Source organism: Mustela lutreola, chromosome 13 (assembly GCF_030435805.1).
Source record: "Mustela lutreola isolate mMusLut2 chromosome 13, mMusLut2.pri, whole genome shotgun sequence".
Classification (NCBI taxonomy): Eukaryota; Metazoa; Chordata; class Mammalia; order Carnivora; family Mustelidae; genus Mustela; species Mustela lutreola.
This window is the reverse complement of record NC_081302.1, coordinates 63,328,523-63,348,846: the sequence shown is the minus strand read 5'-3', so window position 1 is coordinate 63,348,846 and position 20,324 is coordinate 63,328,523. Positions and strand designations below refer to the sequence as shown.

At 52.1% G+C, this 20,324-nt stretch overlaps 1 protein-coding gene and 1 long non-coding RNA gene across 6 annotated transcripts in view; both read left to right on the top strand.

The window, feature by feature from the left end:
• Nucleotides 1-7,047, top strand: part of ATP7B (ATPase copper transporting beta) — a 71,322-nt gene extending 64,275 nt beyond the window's left edge. For all 5 annotated transcript variants that reach the window (XM_059143922.1, XM_059143923.1, XM_059143924.1 and 2 more), the window contains 7 exons: nt 499-667; nt 1,800-1,943; nt 3,158-3,300; nt 4,691-4,894; nt 4,995-5,112; nt 5,599-5,701; nt 6,245-7,047. In XM_059143922.1, the coding sequence (XP_058999905.1) occupies nt 499-667; nt 1,800-1,943; nt 3,158-3,300; nt 4,691-4,894; nt 4,995-5,112; nt 5,599-5,701; nt 6,245-6,518 (1,155 nt within the window). In that variant the 3' untranslated portion in view covers nt 6,519-7,047. The remainder of the gene's footprint in view (nt 1-498; nt 668-1,799; nt 1,944-3,157; nt 3,301-4,690; nt 4,895-4,994; nt 5,113-5,598; nt 5,702-6,244) is intronic.
• A 3,001-nt stretch (nt 7,048-10,048) lies between these two features.
• On the top strand, nt 10,049-14,981 carry LOC131813909 (uncharacterized). The gene is made up of 2 exons (XR_009347034.1): nt 10,049-11,637; nt 12,930-14,981. It is a non-coding gene; the product is annotated as an uncharacterized LOC131813909 (long non-coding RNA).
• Nucleotides 14,982-20,324: the final 5,343 nt, after the last annotated feature.

Sequence of the window (20,324 nt, the reverse complement as noted above, 5' to 3'; positions counted from 1 at the left end):
CATTCAGACCACCATTTCCCCCTCTCTCTTGGGATGCTTCAGGATGAATGTGCTCCGTCATCCCTCCTTTGCTGTGTGGTTGACCCCACACGACGCTCCTCACGCCTTTCCCCTGCCTCTCCCTCGTACCCCTAGGGCCTGTAGATGGGCAGTGACCTCCTGAGAGCCTCCAAGCTGCTTTGTTCCCGTTTGCCTGTTCCATCATTCTCAGGAAATTATTTGCAACGTAAAAATAATCTCTCTCCTCTTTTTGGCCCCCCCAACCTCCGTTAATCTGAGGCGTTTGCTGTGAACTGCTCTTCTTCTTCCTGGTCTGTCCCTTGTCCCATGTCATGAGACAACCATTTAATAATTATCGTGTCTGCATCGGAGGAGAGAAGGAATTACTGAGTTACTAGTCGATCTCCTCACCTGCCCCATCCTGCCTTCCTCTCGGCCCCTGCTTGGTGCTGCTCTCTCTGGCCTCTCCTCACCTCCCGTCTCTCCCTGGCTTCACAGGAATTGGGAACCGACTCCTTGGGATACTGCACGGACTTCCAAGCAGTGCCCGGCTGTGGAATCGGCTGCAAAGTCAGTAGTGTGGAGGGCCTCCTGGCCCACAGCGAGAGCCAGCAGAGCAAACAGGCGGCTCCCCCAAGCAGGGCTGGCAGCGCTCCCGAGGAAATAGGTATCCCAGGCCCTTGTCTCTCTGCCCAGCCTGCCATGGCTTGGGCCCGGCCGGGTCAGCTGGTGGTGTGCCTAACCAGAGAGCACCAGGCCAGCACACCACCATGGGGTCCCTGGCTGTGGACAGGCTGGCTCCTGGCCGGGGCACCGCATGCCTCCCTCCCCCAGGAAGGCCTACTGTTTGTCCATGGTTGCGTTCTCTGATACTTCTGAATCTTGGTGCTAATGGCAGACAGTAGTATATGTTACTGAAATTCTTGGAGTATTGCTTCTGTGACCCATAATCTCGAGTCTCCTCTTTCTTTTTTCTTTACTTTTTTTTTTTTTTAAGATTTTTAAGATTTAAGAGAGAGAAAGAGAGGATAAGCACTGAGGGAGAGTAGGAGAGGGAGAAGCAGACTGACTGGGGACAGATGGGAATTCGTTTGCTCCTCCAGTCCCCCTCCTGTGCGATGGGTCCCATTTACAGCGCTGGCTGTAGCAGGGAATGCAGATGGAAGTGGTCTGCCCGAGCCAGGAAGGGGTACTGCTTGGAGTGACAGCTGCCTTTGAAAACAGTTTTTCTGATTCGGAGGATAGCTTGCCAGCTATCAGGGTGAGAGTGGGGAAGCCCTCCCAAACCAAAACGCCTGTGTCTGGTGTTCTCTCTTAAGTGCTCTGGGGTCTGATTGGAAGCCTTCTGCCACCTCCTAGCAGTTCAGAACCTCAGCACAACCCTTCCATTTAGCTGCCAGGACTGATCCGTGAGGTGACCCCCAGGTGAGTGGCACACACAGTTAGAAAGTGACAGGGAAAGACTCACCCGGCCTCTTAGGAGAGACAGCTGTTAAACATCCACAGACGTAGACAAGCTGTTTGCTGATGCACAAGCTGCACTTGTTGCTTCTCATCTCTGCAGAAGAGGGGCCGGCAGGTACCGCCTAAAGGCAAATAAGGACACCACCGGATGTTTAGCGTTTATGACATCTGTTTCCCTGTCCTTTAAGGGTGGTGTTCTGCGAGGTGCTCGCTAGTTACAGTGTTTCAAAACAGCTCGATGCGCTTTTTTGCTGTTAAACGGACTCCATGGTTTTGAGTCCTTTCTCACAGTAAAACTGGACTATTTGGGAATAACCACAAACTCTTTGGAACAGACGGGACCCCCCAGACCTTCTCTGTGCTCATCGGGAACCGCGAATGGATGAGGCGCAACGGCCTAACCATTTCCAGCGACGTCAGTGACGCGATGGCGAATCATGAGCTGAAAGGCCAGACGGCCGTGCTGGTGGCCATTGACGGTACTGCCCCCCTCGCCTTCTGCTCTGGACAGCGGAGTTTCTTAGAGTTCTCTGGCAAAAATAGGCTTTCTCCTTTTTTCTCCCCCAGTAAATCTTCTTCTCTGTTCATTTAAGTTCTGTGTCCCAAAAGGCTGCCTTGCCAGTTTCTCTCTTCCTTCTCCGTCGGAGGCCCGCTCTCGCTGTGCCCGTCCTGCCTCCGAGAGTGAGGCGTCTTAGCCTTAGCCTCCTCCGTCTTTAGCCTCCTCCTGCCTTCTCCATCCCCGTCGGCTTCCGTCTGAGCCCGTGGTTCCGTCGCCCTCCTCTTCGTCGCGGCACACGCAGCACTGGCCTGTTATCCAGGGGGACACCCACCGGGTCCTAAGGAATGACATTGCTGCCCCTCCATGGAGGTCCCCAAGATCGCATGTGTCTGGGCACTTAGGCCTCAGATGACTGGAATCTTACACTGTTAATGGCAGTTTCTGCTTATAGAAGTAAAACTGTGCTGATGAGCAGCATAGATACCTTTAATGCTTCGACGAAGTGTGTCCTCTCCCACTCTTTTTTCCTTCTTGCGCCGCCATGGCCTTTCCAATGTCCTTAAAACCCTGTAGTCCCTTCAGCCCCTCAGATCAGAACCAGCTGTGCTGAAGGAGCCATGCCCCGTGTCACCCCACGCCCCTGAACCTGCTGTGCCCCCCCCTCAGTGCTCCAGTGCCTTCCTACATCACCAGCTGAAGATTCGTTCAGGCAACCCCCCCTCCCCCACCCAGCACAATGAATGCTTTCTGGAAGAAGAGGAAGGACTGATTTTCTGTTTGGACATTCGTCATTATTCAGTAGCCTTTATCGTATTCGTTCTGTTTCTCATATCATAATAGCTAACATGTACTGAGTTATTATGAGCCAGGCACTCTGCAACGTAATAGATGTCCCTTGCAGAAAATTGGGAAGATTCGGAGAGCTATACAAAAGAAAATGCTATGACTCCTTATCCTACCCCTCAGAGAGCCACTGGAAATGTTTCATATTCCTTCCAGACTATTGTGTGCCTCTGTAAATGGAGGTCATTTTTAAAACACAAAATCGAAACCGGGCTATGTTCTATAACTTGGTGTTTTGTTTTTCACGTGTGCCGTTGCGCTATGGAAACTGTTTCTGGTAGCAGAGCCTCCTTTGCCCCTTGGGCTGCCCAGGGCTTGCCCTTGTGGACTGACCGAGGGTGTCGCCTGCAGGCGTGCTCTGTGCCATGATCGCCATCGCCGACGCAGTCAAGCAGGAGGCAGCCCTGGCCGTGCACACGCTGAAGAGTATGGGTGTGGACGTGGTTCTGATCACAGGGGACAACCGGAAGACGGCCAGAGCCATCGCCACCCAGGTGCGTGCTGGGGACCGGGGGCTGGACATCTTCCCCCTTGGAGGTTTCTCTGAACCCCCCAGAGCACTTTGAGGAAAAGTAGCAACACCAGGGCCTGAAGCGCTCCACATTGCTTCTGGCCTTACCCCTCTCCGGGTGCTCCTGCTCTGTTCCGAGCTGTGCAGTGCCCCACGGGGGACCCCTGCCGTGCTGCTATTGCCAAGCGCAAGTCCCTGGAGCCTGGATGTCTGAACCTGGGACAGGCGGCTGCCCTGGAAAACGCAATTCCAACATTCTCTGTTTCTGTCTTTCCATTGGGACAAAAACAAAAATCATGGCTTGAGAGCTGAAATATAAAGGTTCTGAGGAATGGTGTTCAGGAGATGATTGTCCACTCAGCTCTTCCGCATGCCCGTGCGGCAGACAGACAGACTTCTGGGTCTGGCAGGTCTCCAGCAGCCCTTACTTCAGAGTGCGTGCGGTGAGGACAGCACCACTGCACACCTGTCCAACCCTGCTTATAGTGAGGACTCCTGCGCCAATTCCCAAAGGCTACGCACCCTCCCCAAATGTGTGTATGCCAGATGCTTTTGAAAGTGAACTGCTTCTTACAAGGGAAGCAGTGGTCCTTCTCCACATGGCCTTTCTCGCTAACGGGACTTTGTTGAGTACCATCACCCCTCCTGCTTCAAACTCGTTTAGCTGTTCAGCAAGCACTTAATTAAGCCCCACCCATGGGACCCGCTCCAGAGAGGAGCAAAGAGGGCGAGCGCCTGCCCCACGGCAGCTCTGTCTTGGGGGGACGGGTGACCAGAGGCCAGGGCTGAACTGAGTGCTCACTTCTGCCACAGAAAAGTGTACCGGACGCGTGGGAGCTGCCAACTGACCCCAGTGTGGCAGAGGCTGGAGCCGCCTTCCCAGGGGAGGAAATGCTTAAGTCAGGAGCAGTCAGATGAAGAAGGGGGGTGGGGGGGTGGGGGGGGTCAGAGAAAGGGAAGCTGACATTTCCAGGACAGAGCGGGCAGCCTGAGCACCGCAGCACTGGGCTGGAGAGCAGCAGGATGCTGAACGGGGCAGAATTCAGCATGGGCTGGAAGCGGGCAGGACCAGTTCCTGAGGGGTCCTGTGGATGTCATCCCAGGAGAAGTGTAATCCACTGAGAGAGTCCAGCTGACCACTGTTTTGGAAAGACCAAAGATTGGGAAGTGGGCAGGGAGACCAGCATGAGGACTAATCCCCCATGGAAGGGGGCACGGGGATGGCAGTCCCTGGGATCTAGGGTGTGACTGACACCATTGCCTGGGCTTGGAGGCCGGAGGCAGTGGGGCTGGATGCCTCACAGGTTTCTGCTGCTGTTCACTATCCTTTGCCAATACCAGGTGTTGTCACGTATTTGTGTTTTAACTTTTAGGTTGGTATCAACAAAGTCTTTGCAGAGGTGCTACCTTCTCACAAGGTGGCCAAGGTCCAGGAGCTCCAGAATGAAGGGAAGAAAGTTGCCATGGTAGGAGACGGGGTTAATGACTCACCGGCCTTGGCCCAAGCTGATGTGGGCATTGCCATCGGGACAGGCACGGATGTCGCCATCGAGGCTGCTGACGTTGTCCTCATTAGAGTGAGTTTGGCCATATCTTCTTGTGCCCTGTTGTCCTGGTTATGGGAGCAGGGAGGGCCTGGGGACAGAGCTCCTGACAGGCGTTGTGTTCCTCCTACAGAACGATTTGCTCGATGTGGTGGCTAGCATTCACCTCTCCAAGAGGACCGTCTGGAGAATACACCTCAACCTGGTGCTGGCGTTGATTTATAACCTGATCGGAATACCCATCGCGGCAGGTAGGGTGGCTCTCCACTGCTTGGTTACCTTTGACTCCAGCCAAGGCCAGGAAGGCTTCTCTCTGCCTGCTGGCTTCCTGCCCAACTTAATAAGTGGCCCACATCCCTGGGTAGCCAGCCGGCGGGCAGGGCAGAAGCATTTTAGGAAGAGTTAATGTATTTTCCACTTTGTAAGTCTCTAAAGGGAAATGAAACCTGCTGAGAGGGTCCCTGGGATTCCCTGTTCCCTTGCAGTGTCCCCTGAAGCCCACGATGCTGCCTGTGGACAGTCCCAGGAAGGCCAGAGTGGGTGGGGAACCCCAATCCCCGAGACCGTAACCCCGGCTCAGCTCCAAGACCGCCTACTAAAGAGGCATGCGGGCACGTGGCCATGAAGTGGCAGAAGGGGGTTCTGAGCCACCCCGAAATGGAGAACTTTACAGGGGGCAGCCCGAGGTGAGGACCTTCTGTGGGCTATGGTGCGAGTGTTGTGCTTCCCTCGGCCAGGGGTCTTCATGCCCATCGGCATCGTGCTGCAGCCGTGGATGGGCTCGGCGGCCATGGCGGCCTCCTCTGTGTCTGTGGTTCTCTCATCGCTGCAGCTCAAGTGGTGAGTCCCTCTAGGACAGAGCAAGAGCCTTCTCCCCCACGCCTAGCCCCCTGCCCTGTGGGCTAGTGATGGGTGGGTGCTGTGCACAGGGCCCTGGTGCACCAGAGGTAGGGGTGTGTAATATCTGGATGGGCACCCCAAGGGGACAGCTCCTCGCCACCTGGCGTGCTGGCTGCTGTAGCAGTCACTCTACTCCAGGGTTGTTCTAGTAATGCCATGTCCACCTGGGGTCCTCGTGTATTGCCTTTCTTACTTTTTTGAAAAGATGTTGATTCATGCTTTCAGTGGCACAGCTGCAGGGTGCCAGGCATTTGGATGGGAGGTTTCTCAATCAGTCGAACTTGACTTGAATCCTAGGAACTCAATACCCTCAATACCCTCTCCTTTAAAAATCCTAAAATCTATGAGGTTTCCATACCATGCGTAATCCCAAGACTTTGGTGAGAGTTCTTTACCATCCTCCAAAAAAAAAAAAAAAAAAAAAAAAAAAAAAAAGGCGTGTGCCCGCAATGGCTCAAATGCTCTTGGAATCTCACTCGGCAGCTATAAGAAGCCTGACCTGGAGCGGTATGAGGCCCAGGCCCAGGGCCGCATGAAGCCCCTGACGGCGTCGCAGGTGAGCGTGTACATCGGCATGGATGACCGGCGGCGGGACTCCCCGAGGGCCACACCCTGGGACCAGGTCAGCTTCATCAGCCAGGTGTCTCTGTCCTCCCTGAAGTCCGACAAGCTGTCTCGACACAGTGCTGCGGCTGATGATGGTGGGGACAAATGGTCTCTGCTCCTGAACGACAGAGATGAGGAGCAGTGCATCTGAAAGCTGCAGGCGGGTGGAGACCCAGGGGTCCATCTCCTCACTGAGTAGCTGGTCTGGCTTCCCCGGGGACCGAGGCTCGGGCCGAACAGGCACAGCTCCAGCAGCAAGATGGGCGAAGCTCCCCTCCAGCCCTGGGGACTTCCACTCCCTCCTGGAGATGGCTGGTCATCCCTCCTAGCATGGGTGGTGCCCCTATGTGGCTCCTGGGTCACCCACCTCCCCGTCCCCACTGGGATCCCAGTGGCACAGGGGCCAGGCTTCCCGGCCTGACCATGCTGTGGGCCTGGGCTTGTCGGGAACCTTGCTGGACTCTAGCAGAGCAGAGGACGGCCAGCCTTCCTCACAGGCCTCTGCTTTAGTGTTTGGAACGACTACTTGTAAAACGAGGAAAATCTCATCGGGACCAAAAACTTAGCTGGGCCTTTCCTCACGAGAAGCCTCGTGTTGGGTTCTTTTTGACAACACCCACATGATTGCGTATCTGAGACCACAGTTTACCTCAAATACACCCCACTGATGTCTGCCGGCACCATGTCTTCCTTTTGTGTTCTTAATGCTGGGGCCACCCCACCGCCAGCGCACCCCTGTCGGACCTCTGACAGCAGGAGCGTAGTGATCCCTGCTGCTGCTCTCAGGCGCTTCTGCCAGAATCTACTCCCTCACGCATTGGCCAGAGAGCCCACCTTGCTTCTCTTCAGGCCAAGGTGTTCTTTCTTGCCTAGGTGGCGCTTGGCCACGGAGTCCTGGCCCTTCACTCCTCAGAATGGTGTGCCCTTGTGGACTGTGGCTGCCCCACTGGAGTGAGGGTCTCAGAGTTTGTGACCTGGGAAATCCTGCCTCCTGTGGGGTCCAGGTACTTGGGACACGTGGAGGCCTGTGGTACTTGAGACAGCGTCCCTTGTGGGGAGGTGTGTGTGCTTGAGGGGATGGCCTTGCAGGGCTCCGGGAGCTTCAGGGACGTGGTCTGCTATGGGACTGCCAGCTCACAGAGTTCAGTGCAGAGTTCAAGGCCGTGGTGCCCCTGGTGGTGTGCAAGTGGGAGGAAAGCTGTACTGGAGGAAGAGGAAATCACACTTATTCTCAGGGAGCGTCTACTTCTGCGCACAGAGCTGGCGCCTTAGGAAAGGAGGCACCTGTGGTGATTGACAGAACCACATGGGAGTACAGAACTAGAAAGAAAATAAATTTTAAGGTAGAGTCCTCATCACACACAAAATAGTTTTATTTACTGAGTATCAGTTATGTTTCAGGGACAGTGTAAGCACATTTTCTAGGCTGCTTGTAATCTTCCCAACAAACCAGCAAAGTTCTGTCCACATTGGACAGGTAGGGCAGGAGGCTCAGATTGGCTAGGCATCCTGCCCAGGATCACACAACCCGCACACATGCCGGAACAGAGAAGTCTTTTCTCCGTTGCTGCTGCCACCTGGATATCAGTCGGTAAGAATCAGCAGGAACCAGCCTCCTGCCCCCACGAGAACAAGTCTGCCGGGTGACAAATTCCGTCGTTGGCGACTTGGAATGAAATTTGGTCTTGGGGTCAACTCACCTTTCCCCAGGATGGTTTGTTTCCATTTGTGCCTATGATTTCATGTTGCTGGTTTCTTTCCCCCACGATCCTGCAGTGGGTTCCGTTGTGTTCCTGTTGTTTTCGGTCTTCCTTTCCCTCAGGCCTCTTCCTGCTCCTTCTGTCCTTTATTCCTGGCTGCACTCAGGACTTTCTTGTTTTCTAATTAGGTTGATCATGTCTAAAGAATCTAATTGTATCGGTTTCCCCAAGGCTTTTAGGACCATAGACCACATGTGTATATGGCCATGACAATATTTATAAGATTGCACAGACTATAACTTTTAGAGGTTCAAGGGGTTAAGAATTTTGTGTGTGGCCGATAAGAACAGTTCCTGTTTCAAAAACTTTCCGTGCTGTATTAGAGTAAAGTTTATTTTTACTGATCTAAAGGCCGCCTCCCGCTGGCTCTGTGCGTGACAGGAGCATAATTGAGGCCAGCACAATGTCGCTTCTGCAAGGGTCTGGCTTGGCCCTGACTGGTCTGCGGGGAGAAGGGTCGGGTTTCACCATGGAGGCTGCGGGGGTGGCCAGACCCTCGGGTGTGCCCACCCCTTCTAGCACCCTGCGAGCCCCTCTCCCACATGCTGGGCCTGCCTCAGTGGTGTGTGGGGAGAACTCTCTGGAGGGCAGCCCTTGTCCAGGTACATGTCCCACGGGCCAGACACAGGCCTCGATCTGCCCCATTCGAAGCGCTTCTCTGCTTGACAGGAATTGTCAGCAGAAGGCTTTCTCAGACATACACATTTTAATCAGGAGGGCTATATTTTGAGTCCCTTGACCCCAAAGGAGTGGGGCAGGGGGAGTAGTCGAAAGTTCTAGACCAAAGGGCTCTGCTGGGAGGGCTCTTGTGGGCATCTTGGAGTGGTGGGGGGCCCCTGAGTGAGCTCTAGCTGAAGGGCGGTGACAGGGTAGTTTGTCATCTGAACCAGGAAGCTTTGAAGAGTGGAAGGAAGTGCTATTAATAATTGTGCCGGGCCAGCCGGCCTAAACTGAGACTCTCCAGGCAAACTGGGACATGTGGTCACCTTCCTAAAAAGGGAAACAGACGTTGTATCACAGGCAGAGACTGCAGCACCTCGGGATTCTGCCCCGACTGTAGGTTCCATAGATGCGCGGGGGCCCTGTCCTTTATCCGCTTTGGGATTCTTCCCTCCTCTGGCCCATCCTGAGGCCAGTGCTTCCGTGCAGAATCAGGGCGGTGATCACCTTTGTGGCTCGGTGTGACCACATGGAGAACCATTCGGGTTTGTCCCCCTTGCTGGTCCCCTGCGGTCCCTCCAGCCCACCACGTAGTGCTTCATGCCAGGCATACTGGGCCGTTTGTGGATGCCCATGTATGGGAACTTCATCCTGTAGACATGTCCCCTTGTGGGAAGAGAGGGTTGATACCCTGTTATCAAGGGATTCCATGTCCTTAAAAAAACGGGTCTTTCTAAAACATGAGCGAATCTCCCTGATAACCATCCCACATGCACCAGAAGAAATCAGTGTCTGTCCATTCCTAGTAAGTTTTCAGTCTTTAAGATCTTAGCGGAGCCTTGTGATAGGGTCACCTTTCAAGTAAATGGATAATAATTCTAGTTCTTGGGCAAAGATGGCACCTTCAAGTTGACATGGCAAAAAATAGTCAAATTGTTCTGCTAGTTTGCTAATAAACAGATTAGTAAAAGTAGCCTGTATTTTAAGAAAATCCAGCATCAACCAAAATCAGCCCATCAGGTTAATTAGAAAAAGATTATTTGAATAGTATTCTATTCTGGGGGCACCTGGGTGGCTCAGTGGGTTAAGCCTCTGCCTTCGGCTCAGGTCATGATCTCAGGGTCCTGGGATCGAGTCCCACATCGGGCTCTCTGCTCAGCGGGGAGCCTGCTTCCTCCTCTCTCTCTCTCTCTGCCTGCCTCTCCGTCTACTTGTGATCTCTCTCTGTCAAATAAATAAATAAAATTTAAAAAAAAATAGTATTCTATTCTGTTTGAATAATATTCTTTTCTATTCTCTAGAAGGACTTTTTGTTTGTTTGTTTTGGCTTTAAAAAATTCATGCCAACAGGTGCCTGGGTGGCTCAATCGGTTAAGCATCCTACTCTTGATTTCGGCTCAGCTCATGATCTCAGGGTTGTGAGATCGAGCCTTGTGTTGGGCTCCATGCTGGGCATGGACCCTGCTTAAGATTCTCTCTCTCTCTCTCTCCCCTTCCGTTCTTCCCCCCTCCCCCAGCTTGTGGCAATCTCTCTCTTAAAAAAAAAAAAAAAAAAAAAAAATCATGTCAATATTTCAGAAGGTAAATTCCCTAATGGATATAAAATTCTTTCTGAGTTAGAAGGTTCTATTCTTCATACAACTTTTTCTTAAATTACATCTTTTGTTTAAAGAAAACAAGTAAGGAATGCATAATACAAAGAAATGAATTCAGCAAGCAATCACACTGACTCAGTTTCCCTTTGCAGATGACCCTGTAGGAGCTGGTGGGAATGAAACCACTCTGCTTCCTGCACTTTCGCACACAGCATGGGCAAGAGCATAGACAACACTGTGTGGGTTTATTCCAGAGGGAGACGTCTACTTGTCTGCTGTTTTCCTTTGTGTGAAGACAATGACAACGGTTGAAATTACAGGATAGACTATGAGAAGTTAAATAATGCCACGAAATCCCTGAGTCTTCTTTATTCTATTCGAAAAGATGAATAAACAGATGTGAAATCATCCGTGGGCTAAGATGAAAACAAGAATTGAGGGAAATTTAACATTTTTTTTTCTCTGAAAAAGAAATGGCCATCATTTCTTCTTATTTAATGTAAACATAACGACTGCTTATGGCAAAAATTTGAACACAGGGAAATATAGAAGGGGGAGGCACCCAAAGGATACCCCATGAACATGATTTTGTGGAGAGTGTCCTGTGTGGGTGAATCACACTAAGACCTCGAGGGGGCAAAGCCTGTCTGCACCCAGGGGCCCAGCTCCCGGATCTCCCGGTGCTGTAGTGAGCAGCGGATAGAACTGTGGGGAACCCACAGATGCCCAGGTCCCAGTGAGGTCAGGAAACAGTGTTCAAAGACCAAGAGGACTGGCCGCAGGCTCTGTGCTGGTGCCCCACTGGTTCTGTCTCCTGCTCACCCTGTCCTCGCAATGATCTTGAGAACGATAGGCATCAGCCTCGTTTCCTTAGATGGGAGGTCCATGCTTAGGGGAGTCCAGCTGTCTGTGCAGGAGACAAAGTTGGGAAGGGTGTTCAAGCCCATTTGGCTCTTGTCCTGCCAGGCTTATCTACCTCCCTGCAAAGGTGATGCCAGTGCTCTCAGGATAAGCTGGGTCTCCGTGCCCTGCCCTCCCCACCCCCCATAGCATGCCTTGGGTAAGAGAAGTGTCCTTTCACGGGACAGTGTGTTTTATCACAAGAGCCACCAGGTGTCTCTCTGACCAAAACAACCTCCTAGTCTGCTGCACGATCCCAAATTCTCTTAATCTTTTTTTTTTTTTTTTTTTTTCTTGACGCATCTGGAAATTCAAATAAAGCTCATCGTAATGTGAATGGGAGATGGGACAGAAGGTGAGGCTGGAGTCCAGCTCTGGCATGGGGCACCTCCAAGCTATAGTGTGTGTGTTCATGTCTGTGCTGTTAGCCCGCATTTAGCCCTGCAGAGTATGTCGCTGGGATGACTCGGCAGTGAACTTCTCTGCCGTCACGTGTGTCTGTCTGGGTGCTTTCTAAGTTAAGATATTTTTTTTTAAGCTTGAACATTTAAAAAAAGGGGGGGGTGGTTTTAAAGGCTCGTGGTGATTGTCAGTGTCCCCAAAGCTCTAAGTTCTGAGACTTCTGTGTTGGCCGTGGGTTTAGAGACCTCCACCCCAAGTCCCTGGGGAGAAGTGTATCCCCCCCCCCCCGTAATGTACATATGGCCCCCTTGGGGTTACTTGATCCTGAGCAGGGCTTACCCGCTGCAGACCTCTATCTCCTCTTCTATTCGGTGAGGAGCACTGCCCTATTTCCTGTCCCAAGTGCAAGGTGGCCCATGGTCACCGGTAACCTCCTTAGGCAATGCAGGTGTGCTGTCTCCTGTAGATCTTCCTGAGAAAGAACAAAGCGTGACCTGGGGCCCTCCGCTTCCTCGTCTGCACAAAATGGTGTAATAATAGTTTCCCTGTCCCAGGATAGTGGTGAGGAGAGGAAAGCACACGCTGAACACACAACAAATGTTAGCTGCTGCCATTGACGCCATGCGTGACAGTGGATGTGTTCTAGATGAACAGCTCACCACCTTTGCACACAAGCACTCAAAACCCACCCTTGTGGGTTCCCTCGCCAGCCCCAAGAAAGCACGGTCTTAATGGGTCTGCTTCTCAGACCTCCTGGGCTGTGTGGCTTGCTCTAAAAGAAGCAGCCTTTGTCCAGTAGCTGCGCAGCATGCCGGATTCCCCTCCTCGCTTCCCGGTGGTTCTAGAGCATCAGGCTCTAGACGTGGAGCCTGTGTTCCAAGAACGGGGCAGCGGGAGGCCACGCCCTGGAGGACAGAGTAAGAGTACCCACTGCCAACCCGAGTTCAAAACCTGATTCCACACCATGAGAAGACCACCCTGCCTTCTGAGCTTCAAAGCAGTGTAGAAGAGAGGAGTTCCTCCTTCCCCAGCGTGTGTAGCCTACATGCAATTGACGGTTTGAAAGATAAACAATGAGAATTAGAAAAGTGATTAAGTAAAGGGTGTTAGTGAGCCGGAGCGACAAAAAAGGAAAGCGGCTTCTTTTAACTGCATCCTGCCAGCCTGGTTTAGAACCCACGTGCGTACTACTCAGGACTTGGGCGTTTTCACCAATCTCTTTTGATGCCTTTCCTTTCTCTCCAGGATGGACTTAATGTCACTTCAAGTATGGTTGCCTAAAGAATATACGAATCCTTGATTGACGAGAACAATCTTGCTGTCCTATTTCTGATGACCCAGCCTCAGGGACTAAATCTATCCCCAGCGCAGAGGTGTGGTGTTTCTGTCTCCGAGTGGGGCGGGCCGTCACGTCCCATGGATTCAGTCACAGGATAACCTGCCTTTAATCATCCCCTGCGGGGTGGGGGCAGGGAGAGGAAATTATTTTCTGGAGGAATACAGGTATGTTATAAACTTCTGTTTTCTCCTTCCTGTTAAATGCTCAGAATGAAAGCTAAAATTCCCAAGACCTTAGAATCCAGCAAAATTTTGAGTGCAGAGAGGGGATCCTGGGAAGATTGCTGGTGCCAGCCTTGGCTCCTCCTGGTCTCAAACCCTCTCACAGGATTGTGAAGACCGGCAACAGGCCGCCTTCCCTCCCAGGAACTGTTAAGAAAAGCTAAAGGTGTGGGGTGGAGAGTCCCATAGCAACTTTCATGGCTCTAATCTCTCGATGGTCGCCCTGGGTGGCCCTGGGCTGCCCTGGGCAAGGATGCTAAAAGGCAGGGGAGGCAACGGACTTGCCCATCTGGGGTCACAGGCTTCATGAAGAAAGGGTGATGTCTGGACTCGACAAGACAGGAAGCTTCTCCTCTTTCCCACCTCACCCCAGACTGGAGTGGGCCTGATGTTCCTTCCTTCGCTCAGCTGGAGGACTGCTGCTTCCCGAAGCAGGCACAAAGCGGACACCCACCCAGAAATAAGGCCCAACTGGATACCCATGGGCTAGGGCGTGCCTTTGGAAGGAGCTGCACCTGCCAGGAAACGGAAGCACCCCCTGGCTTCTGAGCTCTGCGGGAAGATGGGCTGAGGGCCCAGTGGGAAGGGGGGTGCTTTCCCTCCCTACCCCCCCCGCCCCCACCTCTCCCCTTCCCTCTCTTTTCCTTTTTCTCCTCTTCCCCCCTCCCTTCTTCCCACCCCCCTCCCTTTTTTTCTTGTCTTTTTTTCTCTTGTTCTTTTCTTCTTTCTTTTTAACAGTTTTGGAGTTGTTTGTGTCACAGGATTCTTTCAAGTCCTGGTCCTCAGTCCTCAACCCCAGCCACAGGACAGGCTGAGTGGGGGCTGCTACCCACTTTGAAGAGGCACTGCCTGCACAGACCCCCAAGACAAGGTGTTCTGGCCGATGCCTTTCCACAACCTCAGTGTGGATCTGACACCGCTGATTGTGCATTTGTTTCTCCTGACATTAACAGTCCACCAATTCCACTGCTGCCCCAGGTGGCCATGACCGGGGATGGTGAGGCCGTGTTGGGTGCACATAGCCAGTTCTTCACTGGCCCATTCGTATCTGATTTCTTGAGACCTCTTACCGAATGGCTTGGCTGCAAGGCCTCTACAAGAGGGAAGCAGGCCTGAGTCACAGCCCAGCGTGCAGAGTCTAAAACCAGAGTTGATTGTCCCTCTACTCCTGCTGGCATCGGTGGGCTGCAGTGCAGAATTGGCCAGCACAGAGGCGTGTCCAAGAAAGTCGCCCAGTCAGCTCCACACCAGGAGATATGCCACCACCTGAATCTGGTCAAGGCTTCAAAGACCCCGCTCCATCCCCCCAATACCGTATCGTACGGTAGACGGAACAATGGCCCCATTGATGTATACACCCTTATCTTCAAACCCTGTGACTGTCACCTTACATGGGACTCTGAAAATGTGGTGGAGTTAAGGATCTTGAGATGGGGAGAGTCCCTGATCCCGCAGGTAGGTCAGGGTCATTGCAAGTGGAAGACAGGAAGAGCAGGGTTAGAGAGATGTGAAGATAGAAGCAGAGGTTGGGGTGATGTGCTCGAACCTGGAGGGTGGTGCCTCAAACCGAGAAATGAAGGTGGCCTCAGGAAGCTGGAAAAGGCAAGGGAGTGGATTCTTCCCTCGCACCTCCAGAAGGACCCACCCCGGCCAACATCTTGATCTTGGCCCATAAAACATATTTTGGGCTTCTAACCTCCAGAATCGTAAGATAATAAATTTGTGCCTTCTAAGCCACTGAGTTTGTGATAATTTGTTTCAGTGGCCATAGGAAACAGAGTCTCTGTGGGTACCTGAGCCTACCAGTGCCTGCGGTAACAGCCTAAACCTTCCCCAGACCCACCCAGGCTTCTTCAGAGAAGAGCCCTTACATTTCAAAAAGGCCCAGCTCCGGGGCACCTGGGTGGCTCAGTTGGTTGAGGATCTGACTCTCGATCCCAGCTTGGGTCTTGATTTTGGGGTTGGGAGTTCAAGCCCTACGTTGGGCTCTGCGCTGGGCTTGGAGCAAACTTTAAAAAGACAAAAAGAAGACAAAATGACCCAGCCCAGATATACAGCTGAATTAGTAGGAAGACTGCCCGATCAAGCTGAACTGGCATGCCTTTCCCCCAACACACGTGTGCACACGCACACACGCGAGCACATGCCCCATAATCCCCTACACCGGCCCGGGGGAGGGATGATGGCTCACAATCAGGAGGGATGAGAAGGCTCACATTAGGTTAAGCTCCTGAGAAAACACCTCGGGCCCTGCCCCCACCCGCACACCACCCCTCCAGGCTGAGTCAGAGGGAGGGTAAAGGAGGGGGCATGTATTTGTGGGAGAAAATGCTTGAGCCCCTTTAATTTTGATAACTCAAAATTCAAGCAGCCCATCACCTGCCACGCTGCATTTTGCTGTGGAGGCTGTGGGCTGCCCAGAGCTGCTGTCCTGGCTAGGGCTGGCAGAAGACAGGTGACACCAGAGCCATCTGTCAGGTGTGCTGGTGGTGGCCCTTCTGAAGCAGAAGCCACCTGGCATGACCTAGAGAGGGACAGCCCCAGGGTCCAGGGTGCCCAGCCCCAGAAGATTTCCTCACCAACACACAGCCTGGCAGTGGACTCCCGGGGACTGCTCAGAACTTAGACCTGAAGACTGAGGAGTGAACCGTCCAGGATAGGGAGTGGAGGGTTACTTAAGGCTCCTGGATTCCTGCATGGAATGACTGACATGTCATTTCCAGCCTGGTGGCACTGGCAGTTGTAAAAGCAATTACCTGACAGAGGTTTATAGACTGAGAAGAAACTGCTGGACACCTCCAAGCCTGCTCCACACCAGCTATGGGAGGAAAAGCCCAGGCTTCCTCCCCCTATTCCTTGACATGAACCTTACTGCTCACGGTCGCCCCAGATCCTTAACAGCCTGAGTGGTCAGCAGCCACTTCTAGGTCCCAGGGCCAAATGTCTGAGTGTTGACCAGGACCAACACTCCTGACAGCTCCCTCTCCGCCCGGCTCCTCGAGCCTTGCTGGAACTGTGAATTGTCCATATCGGGAGCCAAACCAAGCAAGTTCAAGCCAAGGGGGGATTTATAATCCGGCTATAAGAATGTTAAGGAAACAGAGTCGAGCCTCAGGAAGAACTGGGGCTGGGAATCTGAAGGTCACCGGGAACCCACTCCTTCCCTAAATATTTACTAGGCATCTATCCCAATTGTAGGTGCTGGGGCTACAGCAGGCGAACGAAGCAGACAAGGTGCGTGGCCTTCAGGACTTGGAATTCTAAGGCAATAGGGAAAGACAGCAATAGACAAACATAAGCACGTCTCTGCTAGTGGGAAGTGCCGCAGAGACCGTGCCACAGGACAGTGGGATGGAGGTGATGGCACTGAGGGGGTGTGGAGGGGGGTATTTTAGCTAGGCAGCAGGAGAGCTGTCCCTGCAAAGTGTCAGTGGAAAGATGCAGGCCTGTGGGTGTGAAGGCCTGAAGGGAGCGTCCCAGGAGAGCAAAGGCCAGAGAGTGGGAAGGAGCATGGTTGGAAGGGTGGGACCAGAGCTCACAGGGGCATGCCAGCCAGAGTGAGACGCTGATGCCAGCAGAGCCAAGGCTGATGGAAGACATGGGGTAGGATGGAGTTGAGTAGAGGAGTGGTATGATTTCATTTGTGTTTCTAAAGGATCACTGCAGCAGCTGCGTGGAAAGGGGATTGCAACAAGGCCATGGGGGCAGCAGCAGGCAGGACGCCAGTCCTGGCCCTGCTGTAGCAGCCCTGACCTCGCAGGGGTCCGATGCTCCACACCCTTCTTGTCCAGGAGCTAAGCCTGCACCTGCTGGAAGTTAGTGAACGACCGCACCACCCAGCAGAGCTCTGAAGGAGCCCAAGCCCAAGTCCATCCTGAGCGCCACCTCCCCAGCTGCCAGCCAGTCAAGAACGCTAGCTCCCATGACTCTCATGCTGACCCCCTCGCCATCCCTGTGCCCTAGCCCAGACCACCCTCAGACTTCACCTGAGCCATGCCTGGCACAGAAGAGAAGTTAAGTACATGTTTGCTGAATTACCATGATACCTTGTCCTTTCTCTCTCCTTACTCTCGAAGAGGTCTGGAGGGTCTGAGAAGTATTTAGGCTCTTCAACTTGTATTTGTTTTTTTTTTTTCTCTATTGGCTTAAGACAATGTAGTTTCACTTCATCTGAAAAACTACACAAACTAGTCTATAATTGGCTTTTATCAGAAACTTAAGTACTGCAAAATACAGGCAGTGGCTCCCCTTTTTCTCCGGAGATGTAAAAGTGTGCTGAGAGTATGCGCTTTGATCCCGGGCATCTAAATCACTATTACGAGGCCTCTTGGACTCCTCACTACCAACTTCATATGAATTTCCACAAAATCGTGCCATTGGCTGCCTAGTCCTTTGATCCTGACCTTGGTGGTGGAAGGTTCTATGACGTCTTTCCCTCTCCCTCTTCCTTCCTTCATGTTAATCCACTGTGAGGTTCTGATGGGATAATAGCGGAGAGATGAAATGAATGTATTCCGCTTGGGGTCGAGTGGGTGAATCAGAGAGCAAACAAACACAGGCAAGTGTTGAGGGCCACGGGCGGTGATCTGCATGAGGACAATGGCCTGCTCACGCAAGCGTCCGCAGGGAGGCATCACCGCACTGTGTGTACCGGGAACAGCCCACGAATCCGTCAAGAGGGGAAGGGCTAGACGACTTGTGGCATGTGTTGTATAAGAAAATACTCTGCTGTACTCAAGCTAGAGCTACATATATCAATATAGAGAACTGCCAAAAGCACAATGTTGGGTGAAAAAAGTTGCAGACAGAAAAAATAGAGTGAAATCACTTTATATAAAATTTTATTTGTATTTTTATATTTTAAAAAAAATTCATTTTAGAAAGAGAGAGAGAAAAAGAGTAAGTGTGAGGACAGACAGAAGGAGAGGGAGAGAGAGAGGCAGGCTCCCTACTGAGGGCAGAGCCCCACACTCGAAGGGCCGGATCCCACAACCCTGAGATCATGACCTGAGCCTCAATCAAGACTCAGACGCCCAACCGACTGAGCCACCCAGGCTCCCCACTTTGTGTACGTTTTTAAAAGAATGGTTGCGTATACTGTTGTAGACACGGGCTTCTGGAGTCAAAGTATACATATGGGATACAGAAGATACCAACTGGGGTTCAGAATAGCAGTTTCCCCCAGGAGAAATGAGGAGGAGAAAGAGGTCTGGAGGGTCTGAGAAGTATTTAGGCTCTTCAACTTGTATTTTTTTTTTTTCTCCAAAGATTTCATTTATTTATTTGACAGACAGAGATCACAAGTAGGCAGAGAGGCAGGCAGAGAGAGAGGAAGGGAAGCAGGCTCCCTGCTGAGCAGAGAGCCTGATGCGAGACTCGATCCTAGGACCCTGGAATCATGACCTGAGCCGAAGGCAGAGGCTTTAACCCACTGAGCCACGCAGGCGCCCTTTCAACTTATATTTGTAACGTGTTCTTTCTACAAATCGGAGACAAAAATATCAGCACTGGTCAAATCTGGGTTATGGGTATATTGGTTTTGAGATATATATATTTAGCAAATTTATATATACATTTAAAATATGAATAGATTTTTTAAAATGCATGTGGGTCTGCAGTTTGGCAAGAGGTCAGGCCCGAAGCTGCAGAGGAGGGGGTCATCTTCACCAAAAGGTCAGGGGAAGCTGTGGGGCAGACGCCTTGCTCAGGCTGACCTCATTGATTCATGACACAGAAGGGAGCAAAGATGGCGGGAAACACTTATCTTTAAGCAAGGATGTGGAGATAGAGCAGAGATAGGACTCAAGAGAGGACTCAGGAAGGAAAACAGTCAGGAGGGATACATGATGAGGAGGTTCTAGAAAACACATTTTTTTTAAGCTGCCCAATATATAGAAATACAGAGAAGAACACAGTGAGTCTCCATGCACTTGCCACTAACCTCTCCTTGAATTAAATACTCGTCAAGGTTTTGCCCAAATTGCTTCTTCTCTTCTCCCTTTTCTTTCCTTTTTTGAGTTGCTGAAGCAGTTTAAAGCAAATCCCAGACCCCGTGTCTTTCTACCCCTCTATACTGCAGTGTGCATTTCTAAAATATCCAGGCGTGGAGGGAGATTTTTAAGGAGGGAAACATCAGAAGCATTAAAGGTTGCAAAGGACTGAAAAGAGAAGCAGATAGAGAGGCCGTTCACCCAAGGCCCCCGGACACCAGGAGCAGCGCCTCCTCAGGGCAGGCTGGCGGGAGGAGGGGCCGGCCCCAGAGGCACTGCTAGGATTGGCTGTAGGACGCGGTGGAGGCCGCCCCTACAAGAAAGGAAGTTTATCATTTCCAGAAGTCTGGTGGCAAAAGGGAGGCAAAAGAAAACCGCATGGGGATGTGGTAGAGACGACGAAATAGATCTAGGATGGAGGGACATCAGTATCTGGTGGCCCAGAGGGCAGATATGAAAAAGGAAATAAAATGGACGGAGCAGATTCCCAGGGCAGAAGTGAGTGAGGGACAGTGCGATGGGGCTAATTCTTCAGTCACCGGGAGCGACGTTGCTCAAAGATCTAGTGGTGGGAAGAAAGAACGTTGACGGTCTTTTGAGGACCCTAGTCTGCCGTTTGGGACAGGCGAGTCTGGAATTCCCTGCCGGCACAGGGACCAGGGGTCAACCCAGGATGCTGATAATACTGTGATTCATTGAGCACCTGCTGCAAGCCAGGCGTGTTCCTGAATCTCATTTTATCCTCACACACTTTACAGCTCGGGAAGGGGGCTCAGAGGTGGTCAACACTTGCTCAGACACTTAGTAAATCACAGAAGTACTCTGATCACAGGGCTCTTCTGTCTTTGCTCTTGAGTCTGTGGAGTTTCTAAGCTCCTTCTGAGGTCTCCCGCTCGTCCCTCCCCTGCACGCTCTCTCTGGGGCAAGCAGGACTCTCTGGGCACCCCCTACACCTTTCTGTCATGCAGCGTCACAGACGCATGGGCTGGTCCCCGTTTGTTCAGAAAGCCAAGTCTCCAGGGGAGGATGAGCCACTGGAAAGCCCCTTAGAAAAGAAAGCCAAGCTTGTCTCTCTGAGCTCCATGGTCAT